The sequence below is a fragment of the Asterias amurensis genome, chromosome 22, assembly GCF_032118995.1.
Source record: "Asterias amurensis chromosome 22, ASM3211899v1".
Lineage (NCBI taxonomy): Eukaryota > Metazoa > Echinodermata > Asteroidea > Forcipulatida > Asteriidae > Asterias > Asterias amurensis.
This window is the reverse complement of record NC_092669.1, coordinates 10,806,720-10,828,449: the sequence shown is the minus strand read 5'-3', so window position 1 is coordinate 10,828,449 and position 21,730 is coordinate 10,806,720. Positions and strand designations below refer to the sequence as shown.

At 38.8% G+C, this 21,730-nt stretch overlaps 1 protein-coding gene across 1 annotated transcript in view; it reads left to right on the top strand.

The window, feature by feature from the left end:
• The first annotated feature begins 10,243 nt into the window (after positions 1-10,243).
• The window catches only part of LOC139953601 (AP-2 complex subunit alpha-2-like), a 42,527-nt gene continuing 31,040 nt past the window's right edge, over positions 10,244-21,730 (top strand). The window contains exons 1-5 of the mRNA XM_071953071.1: positions 10,244-10,384; positions 11,968-12,095; positions 14,162-14,230; positions 19,499-19,641; positions 20,972-21,165. Of these exons, the coding sequence (XP_071809172.1) occupies positions 12,032-12,095; positions 14,162-14,230; positions 19,499-19,641; positions 20,972-21,165 (470 nt within the window). The 5' untranslated portion in view covers positions 10,244-10,384; positions 11,968-12,031. The remainder of the gene's footprint in view (positions 10,385-11,967; positions 12,096-14,161; positions 14,231-19,498; positions 19,642-20,971; positions 21,166-21,730) is intronic.

Sequence of the window (21,730 nt, the reverse complement as noted above, 5' to 3'; positions counted from 1 at the left end):
CGAAAACTACATTACTTCAGAGGGAGCCGTTTCTCACAATGTTTAATATTATCAATCTCTCCCCATTACTCGTTACCAGAAAGGTTTTTTTGTTAATAATTAATTTGAGTAATTAGCAATAGTGTCCACTGCCTTTTTAAGTGTACATAATCACTTTGGACTTTCAGCGATATCTCAAAAACGCAACCATATGTTCTTTTTGTTACTTCCAAATATTTATATAGGATTAAAACAATTGAACGGTTCCAAAGACAAAGGGTATGCTTGTCTTTAAAGGCGACGGTCAACTTATAACTTTGATTTCCCCGGAAGCAACAACCGGAAGGATTAAAACGCTCGATAGAGGGCCTGCGAGCCTCCCACTCATATAATTGCCAATAAAGTCCGTAACCATAAATATAGACCTTATCTAATTAATTAATCAAAACATTAATTAAGTTTAAACAAGAATGTAGCGGCCATATGTCAAGTAGTTAATCCACAAAATGAAAACATTGGTAGCGCTGATTAGCGGTGGTAAAACATGCGTTGCTAGGGTTTAACTCGAGTGTCAAAAGGCAGCCGACGCAGTTCGCCAAAATAGCCGAGTTATTTATTGGGCTGCGTAATTACTTTATGCCTATATATATGCGGCTAGTTCGACTTTTCAGCGATGGTAATTATGGCACAGTTATAAAACAATAAACAATGTCACAAGTGGGCTGATTTGATTTAAGGGATGGTGTCCTAGAAGTGTCCCCCTTGCCTGGAAACAAGCTAGAGTGTTGAAAAGGAATGAGTTTGGTAGTTTTGAGGTACAACTGTTACCAGGGGCCAATTTCATAGAGCTGCTTAAGCAACAAATTCGCTTAAGCACGAAAATAGCTTGCTTGCTTTACACATGTTACTGGCAAGCAAATGTCATGCCACATACATTGCTTATGACTAGTATTAAGCTGTTGTTTACTTAGCATAACAATTGAGTGGAGTCTTGGCTGGTAATCTGATTTTACTATGCAAAGATTTGTTTGCTTAAGCACAAATTTTTGCTTAAGCAGCTCTATGAAATTGGGCATAGGCCTGTTCGATACTTCACGAAGGCATCAAAGACCTCCTTGCCCCTGGTCAATGGTCATTGCCTTGTTGCCTTTGAAATGCTCCGGTTAAAATATCTTCGTATAGGATGTCATGTACCTATTAGGCAGTAAATGCCTTGGTGCCCTCGCCCTTTCAAAAAGTTGCATCTGTAGCTGTGTCGAGTGGCGTCTTTTGGTCTCAAAGCCCAAGCCTGTGGTTCGTTATAAGCACATGATGGCAAACTTTTTCTAAGAGTTATAAAGGCACTGCCGTCAATTTCACAAAGAGTTATAGGACTCGTCTTATCTCGAGTTAGGACGAGTAACCCGTCCTAACTTAGGATTCGTCCTAACTTAGGATGGGTTCAATGCGTCCCACGTCTTCGGATACGGAACTTGCACTCGTCCTAAAGTCCTAAGATTACCTAAGTTAGGAAGAGTTTACTATTAAGAGGTCCTTTAAAATTTGAGTGAGAATTTACTTCTCTCTCAAGAACTGCGTTGCTTCAGAGAGAGCCGTTTCTCACAATGTGTTATACTCCCAACAATCTCCACTCTTCGTTGCTTTTCTTGGTTAAAAAACCACAAAATATAAGTTTTTATGCTAAGAATTATTTTGAGTGTTTACCAAAAGTGTCCAGGGGTGGATTTCACAACGGTAGTCCTAAGACTAGTCCTAGACAATGCTAAGAGATAGGACCAGTGCTAAGTTAGGACCAGTAACTCATCCTAACTTAGGACTGGTCCTATCTCTTATATATAGCATTGCCTAGGACTAGTCCAAAGGTAGTCCTAACTTAGGACTAGTCCTAGGCAATGCTAATAGATAGGACCAGTCCTAAGTTAAGACCAGTAACTCATCCTAACTTAGGACTGGTCCTATCTCTTAGTCTTAGCATTGCCTAGGACTAGTCCTAAGTTAGGACTACCTTTGTGAAATCCACCCCAGTTCCTTTAAAGAATAATTGAAGTCACTGATTGAAGTGTGCGAATAAAATACGGGCCCAATAAAAATCCTTGCCGCATGTGCTTTTACGGGGAACTTATTGGCGCAGTAAGTTACAAAGATTTATCACTCTTAGGTACACAAAATAAAATGGCGGCAATTAAGTCAGATCTCTTTGATTTGCTGGTATCCGACTCTGCCTATGTTTACTCGACACAATGAAGTCTATTAACTGTAAATATAGCAGTCATTAATGTTGCCTGGGAACCACGATAAAAGACCACTAATCTATGGTAGAGTTGTAAGTTTGTTTGGTATGACGTCACAACACTGACAATTTTTGTATCGTGGTGTGGGGTGATTGCAAGTGGTTGATTTTCTATTTTGTTTTTAAAGGCAGGGGACACTATTGGTAATTACTCAAAAAAATTATTAGCACAAAATCTTTCTTGGTGACAAGTACTGGGGAGAGGTTGATGGTATAAAACATTGTGAGAAACGGCTTCCTCTGAAGTGCCATAGTTTTCGAGAAAGAAATAGTTTTCCACGAATTTGATTTCGAGACCTCAGATTTAGAACTTGAGGTCTCGAAATCAACCATCTAAACGCACACAACTTCGTGTGACAAGGGTGTTTTTTTATCTCGCAACTTCGATGACCGATTGAGCTAAAATGTTCACAGGTTAGTAATTTTATGTATATGTTGAGATACACCAACTGTAAAGGCTATATTCTTTGACAATTACCAACAGTGTTCACTGCCTTTAAGGTACCGAAAGATGATTTGATGTTGGCGGTCTTATTACAAAGGGTCTTATTATTACAAAGGCGACATTATTCGAATAAGGACAATGTAAGGCAAGCATGGTTTGGTTGGCACTCTTCTACCCAGGTTTTGTTCTTCTTCACCGCAACCTCCTCCCCAATGTTTACATTTGCTGTTGAAGCACCATTTATTTTACAACCTCCCTGCAATAAAACAACCCGCAGTAATTTATATGAGTCCTCGCCGATAACTGGTCAAATTTTAGAATAAACTGCCTTAATAATAGTGGGTATTATAAGTACACATGTGGAAATAAAGGTGAATTTTTGCAGTGTAGTTCGTAATGGCTGCGAGGCAAGTAGAAGTTCTTTGGTTTTCATTTGGTGATGGATTCTTGATATCATGGGCTACCCACCCTCCCCCCTCCCCCCAACCTCATAACTATTGTGTCTTTATTGTATTGTGGGAATCTTAACAATTCTTTAGGCCAAATAAAAAGTAATACCAGTTGATCGTTTCCTCCTTCATCCTTTTAAGAGGCCGCATCTTTTTTTTCTCTTTTTTTTTAAACTATTTTATTTTTCTTTATTTACAATTTTGCTTTAAAAAAAAAATTCTGTGTATTTCTCTTTAAACTTACTTTAAGAACTTGTAACAACATTAAGTAAGTGGTGACTTTAAAGACTTTGTGGTCAGTTTAAATTAAAATGCTTGGCGGCCACCTTTGAAAGAAATACAAAGTGTAAAATAAAAAGGCCCCATCCTCCTTTTTTTTTTTTACCCGGACGATCAACTGGTATATTTTTTTATTTGGTAAAAGGGGGTCTGTTCAAGAGGAATGCGTGTCTCAAAGTATGTGGCCACCCTCTGCTAACTGCGTTTTTGCCGAAACTATGTGAAACCCATGATTTTAAAACTAGCTAATTGCACGAGTTAACTCACCAATGAGTCAAAGACAGTGTACACTATTGACAATAGTCAAAGACAAGTCTTCTCACTTGGTGTATCTCAAAATATGCATAAAAATAACAAACCTGTAAAAACTTGAGCTCAATTGGTCGTCGAAGTTGCGAGATAATAATGAAAGAAAAAACACCCTGGTCACACGAAGTTGTGTGCTTTCAGATGCTTGATTTCGTGGCTACAAATTATAAATCTTAAAAATTACTTCTTTCTCGAAAACTACGTCAATTCAGAGGGAGCCGTTTCTTACAATGTTTTAACTATAACCTACATGACTTATCAACCTTTCCTTATTCAAGTAGTCTAAAATCGAATTGAGTAAAGCTATAAGTTATGTATGGTTTTACTTTATACAATCATAATTGATATGACGGGAAATTAACAGAAACGGTCAGTTTGAAATGTATACGAACTTCCAAGTTTTTAAAAATATAGTTGACAAATCTTTTTTCTTCGGTTTAGGTTTAGGATTAGGGTAAGGGTTTGGAAACTGGGTTCAAACATCGCTTGTTGGTATGACTATCTTTTAAAAATGAAATGATTGTTTTACCTGAGGAACTGCAATCAGTCAAGTCATCTCGTTCATCGCTGGTCTGGTTTCCAGCATAGGTAGCGAAGTCGCCGTCATCTCGCACCCATCGCCCCGTGAGGCCCAACGGTCGATACCCCGGACACCTCGGTAGAACGAACGGCGGCCAGTGCCTCGTAACGGACGGTACTGGCACCGTGCTGAGGTGGCGATACCACGCCGTGAGATCACCCACGAACATCGGGTGTGGGTACGGTCGAAGCAAGTGGCCCACGGATGGTCGGCATGGTGGTTTGGTGAGGTGTGTTGGAGGGAAGCTTGGTGGAGAAGTTGGTTCAATTTCGTCATCATCTTCCTTGAGACATTCCTGATGGTCAGTGAGGATTCTGGGGTGGTCTTGCTCGCCTGGACTGGCCGGAGAAATCGGGCCCTCCTCTTTTGGAGACAGTGTCAGAGGTTTCGAGTCAGTTGGCTGAGAGGGTGAATGCATTGCCACATCATTTCTTTGAGATTTGGTTAGAGATGAAGGTTTATGGACGTCATTTGAGAGAATCGACTGGATTGAATGTTTTAGGAACGGGGACTGGACACACCACGTACAGCAGGTAGCCATGCCGTCAAAACGCTCCGATTGACGGTATGGGAGTGCACCACAAACTGCCTCCCAACGCGTGGCTAAAAAAACTTACAGAGCAACAAAATCTGGCTTCAAAACTGACAAGTCTTTGAAATTGTTAACTTTACGTATGTTTTCAGTTAAGATTATGTGACTGCTTCGCCATTAGAGGTTGTGGACTCTCGACTGCAAAAGTGTGATCTAGTGGTAATCACGCTCTTTTATAAAGAGATGGGCAGAACGTACCTCTAGCTCACTACATGGGAAAATCTCAAGTACTCTACATTATACGGACAAAAGAAAGGGCTTCATTTTACAACAACGCCAAAGCAATAAAGACAACCATGCTGTAATATAATAATATGGTCCCATAATTAAGCCACAATGGTGGTAACATTGATTTCATGATGAGCCGTGTTGACTTTATGCAAATGAGCAATAAAGTAGCACCGTACATAAGTGACTTATCAGCGGTGGGGTTTTATTGTGGTATGGGGACGTTGTTTTATTAGCCAATCAGAGATAGGCTTGTAAACATGCTTTGGTAAACATACGAAATCGTGGGGTGATTGAGCTGGGAGAGAATGCCAAATTGAGGCCTACTGCACATGCACACACTTCGCAGCACAAGAGGCATTATTCTGCCAGAAGCTCCCTATCCCCAAGAAAGTAACGAGAAAATTGAAGTTTGAGTTTTCTTATTAGTTTTGGTTTTTACCCATACACCGATGTGTGTTTAGCACTGTTTACTCAGAACTTTCCCGAGTCCTGTGAAAACAAATATCACAGGCATGTTACTCGGGTGGGAATCGAACCCACGACCCTTGCAATTCTAGAGCAGTGTCTTGCCAACTAGACTACCGAGGTTGTCCGGTAGCTAGAGGCAGTTCGAATCCTATGTTTTGGCAGCGGGTACCGCAACAACATAATAAAAGATGATAAATTTGCATCGAGGATAAAGAATATTAATTTTGGTTTTTACCCATACACCGATGTGTGTTAGCACTGTCTTTCCTGAGTCCTGTGAAGAAAAAAAATATCACAGGCATATTTAATACTCGGGTTGGATTCGAACCCACGACCCTTGGAATTCTAGAGCAGTGTCTTATCAACTAGACTACCGAGGTAGCCCGGTGAATTTTCGTCTTGGAGATTGCCTGGAAATGGTTGCCTGCAAGTTGCCTCTCAGTGCATGTTGTGATCAATGCTTTTGGAGTGACGTGAGTGGCGGTTCAACATCAAAGGCACCGCCATAGTACAGATTCGGAAGGGTTTAATAGTCTTCAGCAACCAAAGCTAAACTTGTTTACATTATGCTAATTATCTTCAATAAGTAAACAACTAACATACCATCCCATTATAAACTGATACCGCAGATTATAGTATATCGTTACAAGATAACGGTACCAATTTCATCAAATAAAATAAAAAATGTCCAGCTTAAAATCTTGCTTACCAAATTAATTTTGCTGAGCAAAAGATACTGATGAAACCAGTCAGAAGCGATGCAATTTTGATTTCATATTAGCTGCATGTAACTCATTTTTATAATTTTCCCTGCTACCAATAATATTTACTGCTTAAAGGCACTGGACACTATTGGTAATATTGTCAAAGACTATAGTCTTCTCAGTTGGTGTATCTCAACACATGCATATAACAACAAACTTCTTCCATTATTATCTCGCAACTTTGACGACCAATTGTGTTCAAGTATTCACAGGTTTGTTATTTTAGGCATATGTTGAGATACACCAAGTGAGAAGACTGGTCTTTGACAATTATCAAAGGTGTCCAGAGTCTTTTAGTAGTATAATAACAATAAACAAATTTTTTACCTGTCTTTAGCTTCTTTAGGGAGCCATTTTGTTCTTCGTGCCCCCCCCCCCCCCCGGATCTGGATGTTATTTTCCGCAAAAAAATTATTTGATCCGTGCCGAAATTTGGCAACGTGGTATTTTGGGGACGTATTTGAAGTCACGGTGTGCAAGAAGTTTTCAGAAATCGGGCGTGAAGTAAACGTTTTAGATTAACTATTCGCTTTATGCAATTTTTTTAGGCGCGAGAATGAGCACATTCTGTTACTAACACTAAAGACCTGCATAAAGTGAATATTAAAAAGTTTATTTCACGTCCAATTTCCTATTTTGCTAACCATCAAGTACGTCCCCAAAATATACCCTTGCCAAATTTCTGTATTGGTAAAATAAATAACTGTAGATGAAACATCTTGAAAAGATACATCCAGCACCGGGGGCCACGAAGAACAAAGTGGCTCTCTAAAAAGACAGATGAAAAACAAAACACGCCTAAGACGATTGGTACTTACTTGATGAGAATAGTGTACATAAAAAGTACAAATAAAAAAGTAATTAATAAAAAGAGGTTTTTGAGCTAAACTTAATAGTTGATTTCAAGTGACGATTGAAGCAATCTCAGATGAAATCGTAACAACATAAATATTTACGGTGTAAAAAAAAATAATAATCATGATTCTGAAATAATTATAACAGAATGTCACATTGGAAAAAGCCACGCGCAAAAATTTGATTGACGCCCACTTAAAAAAGTACATGTTTTTGAATTATAATCACAGTTCATAGATTGTTTGGTACACCACTGAATTCAAGTGCACTCCTGTTTTCTAATTAATTGCTCGCCTAAAAGCCAGTAGCTGTTGAAAAATGAACAATATTGTGTAAGTGTTTAGATGGGCAATTCATATTATAACACCCATTATTGAAAAGAATGAAGTGTACACAACGTTTTTAATGATGATTTGTAGTGTTACTTGAAAATATTAAAAAAGTTACACACAAAAATTATTAGCGTTTGGATCGTCACTTGAGTTTCAGCTTAATGAGCGTCACGAAATACACGCTCTAATTAAAAAGCAATTGACGTGCGATTGATATCGGGGATCATGTATGCATAAGTGGTGTGTGTTTAGGGGTGTTTTGTTGTTAACACGCAGCTGGTGACATTGTTAACCTTTCGAGCATTGTCCTTTATTACAGAAGCCCGTTGTCAATGTGTAGACTACATTCTTTGTTGGGGAACCGCGAAGAAAGTAAACAAAACATTAGGTTTCAATTGTTTTCTCGTTATAAATGCCATTATAAATGAAACTTTGTTATGAGTATTTTTTTTAATTTTATGTTATTTTAAATCTTTAGACATCACCCGGATTCACAAGTTGGACCGGGCTGTCAAGGTTATGCAAAAATATATGCTTTCGCACGAAAATAGCTCGCTTATTTTACACATGTTACCGGCCAAAATTTCGTGCCATATACATTGCTTGTGACTGGTATTTAGCTGTTGTTTATCTAGCATAACAGTTGAGTGGAGTCTTGGCCGGTAATCTGATTTTACTAAGCAAAATCTTTTTCGCCTAAGCAAAATTTTTTGTGCTTAAGCAGTTCTATGAAATTGGGCCCAGACCGTGGGACGCCAACGAATAAAGGGATTATATAAGAAGGGGGTTAAAGACACTGGACACTATTGGTAATTGTCGAAGACTAGCCTTCACAGATGGTGTATCTCAACATTATATGCATAAAACAACAAACCTGTGAAAAATTGAGCTCAATCGGGTGTCGAAGTTGCGAGATAATAATGAAAGAAAAAAACACACTTGTCACACAAAGTTGTGTGCTTTCAGATGCTTGATTTCGAGACCTCAAATTCTAAATCTGAGGTCTTGAAATCAAATTCGTGGAAAATTACTTCTTTCTCTCAAAAACTACATTACTTCAGAGGGAGCCGTTTCTCACAATGTATCAACCTCTACCTATTACTCGTTACCAACTGAAGATACCAAGTTACCAAGGTTTTATGCTAACAATTATTTTGAGTAATTACCAATAGTGTCCACTGCCTTTAAACTCAAACGCTATTAAAGTTCAGTAAACATGCACACAAAAGCAAAAAAGAACAAAAGACACATTAGGTTTCAATTGTTTTATTTGTTATACTATACCATCATAAATGAAACTTTTTAACAGTATTTTAATTTTTTTTATTTCAAATCTTTATAGTTAAGACATACATTTGTGGACACAGGATCGTTGGACGGGGGGGGGGGGGGGGGGGGGGTTACAAAGGTATAACAACTGTCTTCATCAGATTCAGACCTGTACAACGGCAACAACCCTGTCGCCAAAGATAAAAATGTATATTTCTAAAAAGGAAATTGCACTCAAACGTTCAATTAAAATCATACAACAGTAAGCATTAAAACAAAAGAAATTGAAAACCTTGCAAAACAACACACACAAAACACCATAAAACAGGAGGCAGGTGGACTAATTTAAAAACCAAAACAAGACAAGAAGGCCTGTTTTGAAAAAACACTTTAAGTAATATATGTTGATGAGGTGTCCCAAGAATTCGTATGGAGACAGCATCTCCTTCCACAGACTAGGAGCAATGCCGATCAAAATAACATGGACATAAAAGGCCATTAAAAAATGTTTTGCCTGGGCCCGTAAAAATGAAACAGCGCCATCTATAATCTGCAAAATCTCATTACATTGTCACATGACACGTGTGGATTGAGCCTGTAATGATTTAGCGCTGTTGCCGCTCCACCCCATTATGGGAAACGTTAGAACGCATCTCTTAAAATACCTCACGAAAACCGTTCCACAGATAATTTTTAACTTAAAGTGAAACCATGGAGGTAGAAATAGAAACTATGCTAAATTTAGATAAAACATCAAAATCCTAGTCTTTATAGCTGTAATTGGAACTTCAATGTCACAAATTTGAGTGCAAATGTGAATTGTTTCTGCGTTTTGTTCGAGGTCGAATTTGTAAGGGGGCGGGATCGCTGGGAGACATGCTAGATCCATTAGTCAATAATTCGCTGGTAACCATAGGTGGGTCAAATCTTTAGTGCACAGAAGTAATTATAGACAGAACTTTGCATAATTTGGGCATTAGCTTGTTTTCATGGTTTTTCGGGTGTATTTGAAAACAATATTATTGCTATTTCAAATATCCTATGATTGAGTTTCCCTATCAAGGTTTATTTCATCACGCGAAAAAATGTTCTTAATAAAGGCGTCATTGCACAAATAATTTGTAATAATGCTGGCCTTTTATTTTTTATAATATAAAAGAAAAGGTAAAAAACAATCATGGGGAAAGAAAACAAACAAACAAACAAACAAACAAACAAACAAACAAACAAACAAACGAACACCTAACAAACATACAACTCAAGCTGTTCCATCGAATTGTGCTCCAAAAATGAAAAAGTACATTTTCTTTGTCGATAATTTATTTTCAATGTGTCAAATTACACACACCTGTTTTGCCCTTTACCGGGTACCAGTGATGTACGCTAGCGGATGAGATTTAGAGCGAGTGTCTTTTCTGTAATGGCGGCCATTTTCGACACAGGAAGATCGAACTAGACACATTAACGTAACTCCTTCTTGGTCAAGTTCGCCATTTCCTGTTAATTGTGAACGAGTTCACGAGAGTTTAGAGGTTGTATCGGGTGAGTGGGAAGCGTTCATTTGTTTTTATGGTGTATTTGGCTGTGATTTATTTGGTGTAAATCGCCAATCTAAATGTGAATTTTATTACTTTTTACGTTTTGGCCCATTGCCTGTGTGTGTAAAAAGCGCACCCCGGTTATGCGGTGATTGTGCCGGTACACGTACGAACGGGTCCTTACCGTACCAATGCACGCCCTCTTTACTGAAACATGTATCTTTTCTACTTCGTAATGGGCTTTCTTAAGGAAAGACAGCTTCTTCAGGTAACAATTTAGTCTCACAAATTTTCCAAATTACTCTGTGCTGTCTGAATTCTTCTTCTGTCTGGCTGGTCCTTTTTTGGTTGGGGGGCTTGTTTGTGTGAAATGAATGTGATTGGAAGTGACTGATCATGGAGAGATTCCTCCACATGGACTGACTCAACCCTCCAATTTGGAGAGTGACAGTCACTGACAAAACAAATACCATTGATGATGTTTAAATTGTAAATTTAATTTACAGACAGTGTATAAATTTAAGCTGCAGGCCTGGCCTGGAATTTTATCTTTGATTTGAGTTTGAACGCGTTGAAAAGGGCAAGATTCAAGAAGAAGGGCCAAGGCCATTTTCTTTTTGCAAAGCCAAGTTCAAACAAGGGCACTTCTACTAGTTTGAAAGCAGTGTACTCCAACTAGATTCTAGAACTACACATTCCACTATTGTATCTACATGTACATGGAGACGATAGCGGAACGAAACCTCATGGTTTTAGGACTTGTGTAGGAGTAAAGCCAGTGTAGGCTTTCTTTAATTACTGGATATTGATTGATAAAAGCTAGAATGGCACCGAAATGCGCAAGGACTGTTTCGTTTGGGGATTTCTGCAGAAAATACAAACTAAGATTAAGAATTTGTTTAGTCTGATTATTGTACTGCATGTTGTTGTCGTCGTGATTTAAGAATTAATTCATGATGGGAATCAAGAGTCCATCATTAAGTGGTGGAGAGTTCCGAATGCGTCATCATGTACGCAACGCGTTTTAGTGCCAGTTTAAATTTTTGCACAACTTAATAATTTCCCTTTATTTAAATTTTTAATATTTGTAAAAAAAGTTTATCAATCATTGATCCTATTGGACTAGTTAAAGGCAGTGGACACTATTGGTAATTGTCAAAGACCAGTCTTCACAGTTGGTGTATCTCAACATAATATGCATAAAATAATAAACCTGTGAAAATTTGAGCTCAATCGGTCATTGAAGTTGTGAGATAATAATGAAAGAAAAAACACCCTTGTCACTGTGCGTTTACATGGTTGATTTCAAGACCTCAAGTTCTAAACTTGAGGTCTCGAAATCAAATTCGTGGAAAATTACTTCTTTCTCGAAACCTATGGCACTTCAGAGAGAGCCGTTTCTCACAATGTTTTATACCATCAACCTCTCCCCATTACTCGTCACCAACATGACCAAGAAAGGTTTTATGCCAATAATTATTTTGAGTAATTACCAAGAGTGTCCACTGTCTTTAATCAACAGAGTCGCAAGTTATAAAAAATTGCAATTATTTATGAGTTTTTTCTTTTTCTTTTTAATGTTTCAAGATTGCATTGAAGGCCAGTAGTTTCTATTGTTGGTGCCTTTACTGGTAAAAACCAAACAGCGACGATGCCGACAGTCAAAGGGGATGGCATGCGGGGTTTGGCAGTCTTCATTTCTGACATCAGAAACTGTAAGTTTTATTTAAAAAAAACACAAAAAACCTAATCCATCATGTCCATTGTGCTTGTTTGTTTAAAGGAACAAATTACAGATTTGGTTTTGCTACAAAACATTTCCTGGCAGTGTAAGCACTTAAAGGCAGTGGACACTATTGGTAATTGTCAAAGACTAGCCTTCACAGTTGGTGTATCTCAACATATGTATAAAATAACAAACCTGTGAAGATTTGAGCTCAATCGGTCATTGAACTTGCGAGATAATAATGAAAGAAAAAAACACCCTTGTCACACGAAGTTGTGTACGTTAAGATGGTTGATTTTTAAACCTCAAGGTCTCAAAATCCAATTTGAAGAAAATTACTTCTTTCGTGAAAACTACGTCACCAGAGGGAGCCGTTTCTCACAATGTTTTATACTATCAACCTCTCTTCATTATTCGTAACCAAGTAAGGTTACTTGTGCTAATAATTACCAATAGTGTCCACTGCCTTTAAGATGATCTTCTCGTTTGCGATCAGAAAATTAGCTAGCACTAAATGTGGGCTTTTGACAACCCTGGTTATAAAGTGTCATGGCATGAAACTGCACACATTTTTATCAGGGGTGGCACGGTTGGCTTGTGCGTAAAGCGCCCGCCTCTCACCAATGTGACCCCGGTTCGATTCCCGGTCGGTGCCATATGTGAGTTGAGTTGTGCGTTGGTTCTCTGCTGTGCCACGAGGGTTTTCCAGACTATCCGGTTTTCCTCCCTCAGGAAAAAATCAAACACGTTGGATCTTGGCTGTGCTCCGTGGTCATAATGGGTTGATGTGGCTGGCAGCTGAATGCGCCCTTGCATGCCTGCTTCTCGAACATGTTGTAGCCGCGTCCTTCGCAATTCAGCTCCTACATGTAGCTGCGAGTAAGGATGATTAGCCCCCCAAAGTATTATTATTATTATTATTATATCAACCCTGGGCTGGTCGCAGATTGCCCTGGTGTGCGCATATTATAATACCACCAATATTATACACCAGAGTCAACCGCGACCGGCCGACAGTGTTGCCATTTTTCAATGCATGAGGGCGCCATGAAGATCAACCTCCTCTTCATCTTGGCAGAAAAATCAAACAGGGAATGTAGACTAGCCCTATCATGACTCACTAAAGCAGAACCAGATATGTGGGTGGCCCTCAAGGACAACGCAATGAATAATTATGAGTGATTCTGGTGTATCGTTGAATGTTCTTTTGATGACTGTACATACAAAATAACACGTACAAAAACCCTGGGGCCCAAGGGGATGGCCCTACACAAGATGCCAGACTAGACTTGGTCTTGCTGCAATTTGCAACTTTCTCAATATGTACACAACTATGGGTGCACTCTGGTGTGACAGAAAAGTAAGACAATTTACAACAATGTAAAAATAATAATAATATAATATTCATAAATACCCCAGACAGTTTCTCTACTCCTATTGGTGAAGATTGCGTCACGTGGGTGTGCATAAACCTTTTGTCAATGCACAGTGGAGCTGTGTTTTTGCACACTGAGCTGGCTTCCGCGTGTCGGGCGTGCAAGATTATCATGCGGAACGCGCAAATTATAGCTTTCAGCATGTAATCTAAGCGCGCGCGTAACACAACCCACGTGCCTCAAACAGATTCTTCACAAAGTTGTGGAAAAAAATATTTCAAACCTCGAATTTGCAAATTGTTAAAGTGTCTATAACTGTATTTGTTTACATTTTTTAACAAAAGGGCATTTATGAATGGGAATAAAAGAGTAGTGACTCGTTCTTTGTTCTTCAGTGTCCGTTTAAAACCTTGCAGGGTCGTTGCCGTGCGATAAAGGCCCTCGCCTTCGGCTCGGGTCTTTATCACACGGCCGCCGACCCTGCCGGCTTTAAACGCTTGTTGAAGAACTCGTCGCTACCCTTTTATTCCCTAGTAATAAAACTTGTAATGCGCACGTATCCACCCTGCTGGGTGTTCAAGGTGTACAATGTATGTGTATTACTAGACTGTGATTGAAGTTTAAAAATTTGGAGTTGTGACTGGAAGTTTTAAAATTTGGAATGAATATTTGTTTTCAGGCAAGAGCAAGGAAGCTGAGATCAAACGAATCAATAAGGAACTGGCCAACATTCGCTCCAAATTCAAAGGTAAATTTTGTTGACTTTGTTATGAATACCATTAACCCTCCTACTCTTGGAACTCTTACTCATTTTCAAGCAAGTTGACCAACTATTTTAAACCATTCAACCGACAGTTGAATGTAACATCCAACATCAAAAGTTTTGTACATGTTGACACAAGTGCACAGAAATATCTGTGTGTACAATGTGTACAGTCGTACCTGTGTGTAATTTGTAGATATTCATCACCATGCTACCAGATTGCATAGTTTATCTATTATTTTGAATGGTCAGACAGTAGGAGGGTCGACTGTGTACTCTGTTAATTCGTTCACCACACAATGTCACTTTGCAGGCTGGCATGGTTTATCTATCATTAAAAAACACAGAAGATTTTGAATGGTAAGACAGTAGGAGGGTTGACTTTGTACTGTGTACACTGTGTGTTTACCCCCACTGTAGACTGGCTGGCATATTTTGTTTCAAAACCACAGTGGATGATATTGAATGGTCAGACAGTAGGAGGGTTGACTGTGTACTGATGCATTCACATGGTGTCATATTACAGGCTGGCATGGTTTATATCTTTCAATACCTTCGATATTGAAGGCAAGATAGTAGAAGGTTACGGGAATAAAAGTGTTGGCGATGACATTGTTATGTAAGCGACCATTCATAAATACCCCAGACAGTTTCTCTACTCCTATTATAACTGGCTGTTTATAACCGGCTGGCTTCCACATGTCAGGCGCACAAGATTATCACGCGGAACGCAATTCTTAGGTATTAGTAAGGGGCCGTTCACAATTATCAACATTTTCACAAGTGTACAAAGAGTACACTTTTTCAAGACCCCCCCCCCCCTAAAAGTGTACGAATAAAATGTTGACTTTTTCACACAAGTCTACATATATAGACGATCGGCAGTTACACAAACTATTCTTGCAAGATGGACTGATTGTGCAAACAATTTTGCACAAATCAATTCAACACGAACAAAACCACTTTAGTGCACGATCGCCGCCCGAACAAATTTCGAGTTTCAGATTTGCGTCCGGGTGTTTTTCGATCTCTGATCGGTCTCCTTATACCACGTAAACTTGATTTCAAGTCTGAGAGTGCGGTCATTTCTCTGCATCTCAGCCACGCATAATTCCCCAGTAGGTTTGCTACCACGCTCTAACTCTCTCTAATGACGGATGTTTGGCCACGAGAGGGCGCTGTTTTATCCAAAAATATGTCAGGACAACTATTACCGCACGATCACAGACTTGGAACCAAGTCTAAATACCACGCTGTTGTCAAAATGTAGTCAGGATGCCCTGCGACACAGAGAAAAATGCACGCGGAATGCCGTTACGAAATAGCCAACTTTTGGGTACCAGTCGCTGCACACTATTATGGTACACAAAGGTAGGTGATGCAGTGCACTGAACAGTGGTTTGTGTTCGTCTCTAGTGTTTTTCGAAATGTTTTGCCTGGGCGCGATATTTTTTGTCCGGGCGGACGACGAGTTTGTCCAGGCGCAGCATTTTTGTCCAAGCGCATTTGATATTTTTGTCCAGGCGCAGCGCCCTGGCCAAACAAACGATCGGCATTTAAAATATTTTATAAAGCGTACGGCAGGCATAAACCCCCTCCCCCCCCCCAGCGTACGGTTTGTACGCTCGTGAAAATGTTGATAGTTGTGAACGGCCCCTAACAGTGTGTAATCTACTTCTAAGCGTGCGCGAGTAATCTTTTTCTAAGCACGCATGCGTACACACAACGTATGCGCAACAGACTCTTCACAAGTTTTTGAAAAAAATATTTAAAACCTCGAACTTTCAACTGTCAAAGTGTCTGTAATTGTATTTTTTAAAGTTTTTTTAACAAAAGGGCATTTATGAATGGGAATAAAAGAGTAGTGAATCGTCCGTTTAAAACCTTGCAGGTTCATTGCCATGCGTTTATCACACCTGCCGACCCTGCCGGCTTTAAACGGCTGTGTATGAACTCGTCGCAACCCTTTTATTCCCTTATTTAAACCTGACAGGGTCAAGGGCAAATGCTGAAGGACTGACCCTTCATTTATCACACAGAATTGACCATGCAAGGTTTTAAATGGCTTCACATCTTGAACTTTTTACCAAAGTCCAGTTGTTTTACACATTTATATTATCTATTTAAAAATCATACATGACTTCCTAACTTGAACATGCAATAAAAAGACCTTCAATATTGTTGCGGTTGTAAATTACACTTCCTGAAGGACTAGTGTGGTTATTTTAAAACAGGTCAAAGTTGTAGAATCTCGTTCCATCAGACAAATTTAAGAAAACAGGAAAAAGGAAATCTGGAAGGAACTTTTCAAGATCGTTTCCAGTGACAATAACTAATGGCCATTGGTTTCAGTGCTACAATGTATGTCAAATTTGCAGTCACTTGAAAAATACTATGAATAGCGGTCTAGTTCATCGGACCAAAGCTCTGGGGCCAATTTCATAGTGCTAGAGCAGGACATTTTGCTAAGCATACATAAATAAGTATATTTCACAGGTTAGGACGAAAATAAATGTTAAGCATCCAGCCTCTGCTCCAACCATGGATTCAACTCTGGCCTGCGGTCCATTGTAATTTTCGAGCCTTGATTAATTTGACAAAAAAACAAACAATAATAGATCAATGTGTAAGAAGCACTGCATACTCAGTACTTTCATGAGTTCTGTGAGGGAAAAAAAATCCAAAGTCAAATAGAACTGCTTGACAAATTTCTCTGCTAAGCAAATATTGAGTGGGACACCGGTCAGAACAATGTAAACTAAATATTTTTGGCTGGTAACCTGTTTCTGTTGAGCAACACTTTTCCTTGCAAGTTTTTGTACGAACAGGTTTTATGAAATCGAGCCCTGGTTCTGCTGGCTTATCTGAGAGATAATCCTAGCACTTAGGCCTATTTTAAAGCAATCGCACAACATCGGTAAACAGTATTGTCCACAAGCCCACACCTCCAGTATCACAACTTAAATGTGTAAAATAACAAACCTGTTAAAATTTAGGCTCAATCAGTCATCGGAGTCGGGAGAAAATAACGGAAAAACCCACCCTTGTTTTTTGCACGCTTCGCCGTGTCATGACATGTGTTTAAAATAAATCCGTTATTCTCGATATATCTAGAATTGATAATTGTTTTAATGTTTTCTAAAAAAGTAAAGCATTTCATGGAATAATGTTTCAAAGGAAGCCTTTCACGATTACCTTCTGTAAACCCTGTAAGTTATTTGTAAATCTGTGAACTTTTAATTTTTGTTCTGTTCAGAAAGTGTCCAATGGCTTTAACCTAGAGAAATTTCACCATAAATATTTTAAAGACACTGGACACTATTGGCAATTGTCAAAGACCAGTCTTCTCACTTGGTGTATCTCAACATACATGTATGCATAAAATAACAAACCTGTGAAAATTTGAGCTCGATTGGTCGTCAAAATTGAGAGATAAATTTGAAAGAAAAAACACCCTTGTCACACGAAGTCGTGTGCTTTTAGATGCTTGATTTCGAGACCTCAAATTCTAAGCTTGAGGTCTCGAAATCAAATTCGTGGAAAATTACTTCTTTTTCGAAAACTACGTTACTTCAGAGGGAGCCTTTTCTCACAATGTTTTATACTATCAACCTCTCCCCATCACTCATTATCACGTAAGGTTTTATGCTAATAATTATTTTGAGTTATTACCAATAGTGTCCACTGCCTTTAACATACTCCACGACATCCACTGAATGTGATTGATAAATTATGTAAAAATTTAAGCCCATCCCTGACATCTCTGATAGGCTGTACTCAGTAAGTGGCCAATTAATTAGTGACAATGCCTGCAGCGAGTCAATCCAACATGTCAGATGGGAAATTAGAGAAGGCATAATGTTTTAAATGCAATGGCGCTGACACTCAATCCCCATGTAAATTTAAAGGGTCTATGTAACTTTTGTAGGACAAAAAGTCAAAATGTCCACAGATTTACATTAAACTTACACAGTTTGAAGATTGTTACTTACTGAGGTGCTGTAGTTGAGAAATGAGTAAAAGTTATAATTTTCGTCTCAGTTTTAGCATGTTAAAACGTTTTAACCAGTTATGCTATGGTTTTGGTATAATATCATAACTGGTTAAGGGGATTTTACATGCTCAAATCATTTTGGTGTCATGAGACCAAAATGATTTTGTGACTTGTTTTTACTCATTTCTCAAAAACCACACAACCTTAGTTAGTAATATTCGAAGGGAAGCTTTCCACTATCTTTATCTTCAAACCCTGCAAGTTTAGTGTAAATCTGTGGACATTTTGAAAAAGTACCCGAATCCTTTAAGTGCAACGGCGCTGACACTCATTCCCCATGTAGATTTAAGCAGAAGGGATTTGTTCAGGGGATGCATTTCTTGATAGTTATCGAAAGAAGACCTGCAACTCAATAACGTCTGCTGAAGTTGCTTTTAATTTTTAGCAGGTTTTTTATTATAAAAAACATACTTCTGTACAGATGTATGCAAATTAAAGGAACACGTTGCCTTGGATCGGACGAGTTGGTCTTTAACTGAGCGTTTGTAACCGTTTTTTATAAAATGCACATGGTTAGAAAGATGTTTTAAAAGTAGAATACAATTCTCCACATAAGTTTGCCTTGAAATTGTGTGGTTTTCCTTTTACTGCGCGAACTAACACGGTCGGCCATTTATGGGAGTAAAAAATTTGACTCCCATAAATGGCTGACCGTGTTAGTCGACGAGGTAAAAGGAAAACCGTACAATTTCGAGGCATGTTTGTGTGGATCATTGTATTCTACTTTTACATTATCTTTCTACCCATATGCCTTTTATAAAAAACAGTTACAAACGCTTTTCAAAGACCAACTCGTCCGATCCAAGGCAACGTGTTCCTTTAAGTATCAAGTGAATAGTTAAAATAAAATAAGACGTACATGTACATGTGAACAAATAGACGTCATTTACTTGGATTATTCTTCATCATGGGGTTGTGCTTTAATGCAGTGGACACTGTCGGTAATTACTCAAAATAATTATTAGCATAGAACCTTACTTGGTAACAAGTAACGGGGAGAGGTTGGTAGTATAAAACATTGTGAGAAACGGCTCCCTCTGAAGATATAATCGACCACGCATTTGATTTCGAGACCTCAGATTTAGATTTGAGGACTCAAAGTCAAGCATCTGAAAGCACACAACTTCATGTGACAAGGGTGTTTTTCTTATTATTATTATTATTATTAACTGTTTGAATTATTTTATGTTGATGTTCAGGGGATAAAACTCTGGATGGATACCAGAAGAAGAAGTATGTCTGCAAACTGCTCTTCATCTTTCTGCTCGGTCACGACATCGACTTCGGTCACATGGAGGCCGTTAATCTCCTCAGCTCAAACAAGTACACAGAGAAGCAGATTGTAAGTATTTATCTCTAAATGATATCGATTATCAAATTTTTATAAATACCCGGGACAGTTTACAGACTCTGATTGGTCAAAACTGGATCACGTGGGGATGTATAACAAGAGAGAAGGGACCGGCTTTTGAAACTACCAAATAAATGGCCCCTAAACCAGCATACAATTATAACACACCTCTTGCTTGTTCTGTATTCTGGTTGGCTGAAACTGAACTAATGTAGTCTAGTGTTCGCGCATGCGTGTTTGCGGGAACTATGTAGTACCCAATAGGCCTGGGCGAATTATTCGAATATCCGGTTAATGGCGAATAGGTTTTCCTATCCGTAACCGCGAATGCCTTTTTTTCTTAACCGGATATCCGCATAGGGCGCGAATACCTATTTATAAACCGGATAGTTCTGTAATTACAACCAAGTAATCGGATATTCTTTAATATCCGAATATCTGTCGGGCGACAACTGATATGAATGTAATTTTCTTATGAAACTTCTATTAAGACAGCATAAAACAGCATATAACTTAAGTATTTAACTATGCTCACCTCCGTGAAGAGTTAAAACAATGACATTTCCGACGTATTTTGTTCAAAGATTACAAAAGTTTTCCTTCACGTAGAGTCAATCACGATCAAAAGAAAAAGCAAATCGCCATCTTTAAATTAGATCCGGTCATTTTTATGAATGAACCGAGTGACAGTCTAAAACTAATATCAATCCGCCCATAAGATCTCATTCACAAACGAACAGCGCCCTCTAGCGGCCCAAAAAATAAAATTATTATTATTATTTTTTTTTAATAGCGCCCTCTAGCGGCGAAAAAACTATTCGAATATCCGGTTTATTTCGGATAGTTGGCCAGCGGTATCCGAATAACAAAATTTCACTATTCGCCCAGCACTAGTACCCAAGCGGGCTTAAGTCTTCGGCTTCGAGAAATAGGTCCCTATTCTGGTCACTCAAAATCCCTCGGGGAATAGACTTACACTAGTTACCTCATTGCCAGTCAATATGTGTATACTAGTGTTTCACATGCTTATTCATCTTAGTTTCATTGGCACTTCGCGCACATGCACATACGCGCTGAAAATCTATTAATAGACCCCTTGCACAACGCGACACGCTTCATTGACACTGAGCTTATGCGCACTTTTTTACGCACACAGAACAGCTATCTTCCAATCATTTGCCTCCTTTGACCCCAGTGAGGGCGCTTAACAGACCATTATTGCCTAGAGAAAAGTCACAAAAGTTTGAAAACTTTAGCTGTTAAAAAGGTATTTATTAATGGGAATAACATTGATTCCTTGATCTATTTCTTCTTCTTTCAGGGCTACCTGTTCATCTCCGTCCTCGTCAACGAGAACTCTGACTTGATGCAACTGGTGATTCAGAACATCAAGAACGACATGGGAAGCCGTACCCCCATCCACATCAACCTAGCCCTTCACTGCATCGCTAACATCGGCAGCAAGGCCATGGCCGAGACACTCGGGCCTGAAATACCCAAACTTCTAGTCTCAGGGTAATAATAATAATAATAATAATAATAATAATAAGACATTTGTAAAGCGCCTAATGCAAAAGCCTTTAAGCGCATAAAAGAAACAATAAAATAAATAATTAGAGAAAGATACAAGATACAAACAGGCAAATTACAAAAAAGAAGCTTTAAACAAATGAGTTTTCAACAGGGACTTAAACATTGTAAAGAATTAGCAAGGTGAATATGCACAGGAAGACTATTTCAAAGAAACGGTGCGGCGTAAGAAAAAGATCTGTGGCCATAAAAAATGGAAGAAGCTCTAGTAGCAGAAAGCAATGACTGTTGAGATGAACGTAAAGTCCGAGTAGGGGAATAATGATGAACAAGTTCAGATAAACAAGCAGGAGATTGACATGTTTGAGCCTTGAAAGTAAGAAACAAACACTTTCAACCCTAGTAGTGACTTTAATCGGAGGCACTATTGACCCCTTGCACGTGCGTCACACGCAGCGACTGTGCCATGCTCACCATTTTGGTGGGCACATAGGTTTACGTAGATACGCCCCGTGCGCCCTTCACTGAATAACGCACAGTGACATTGCCC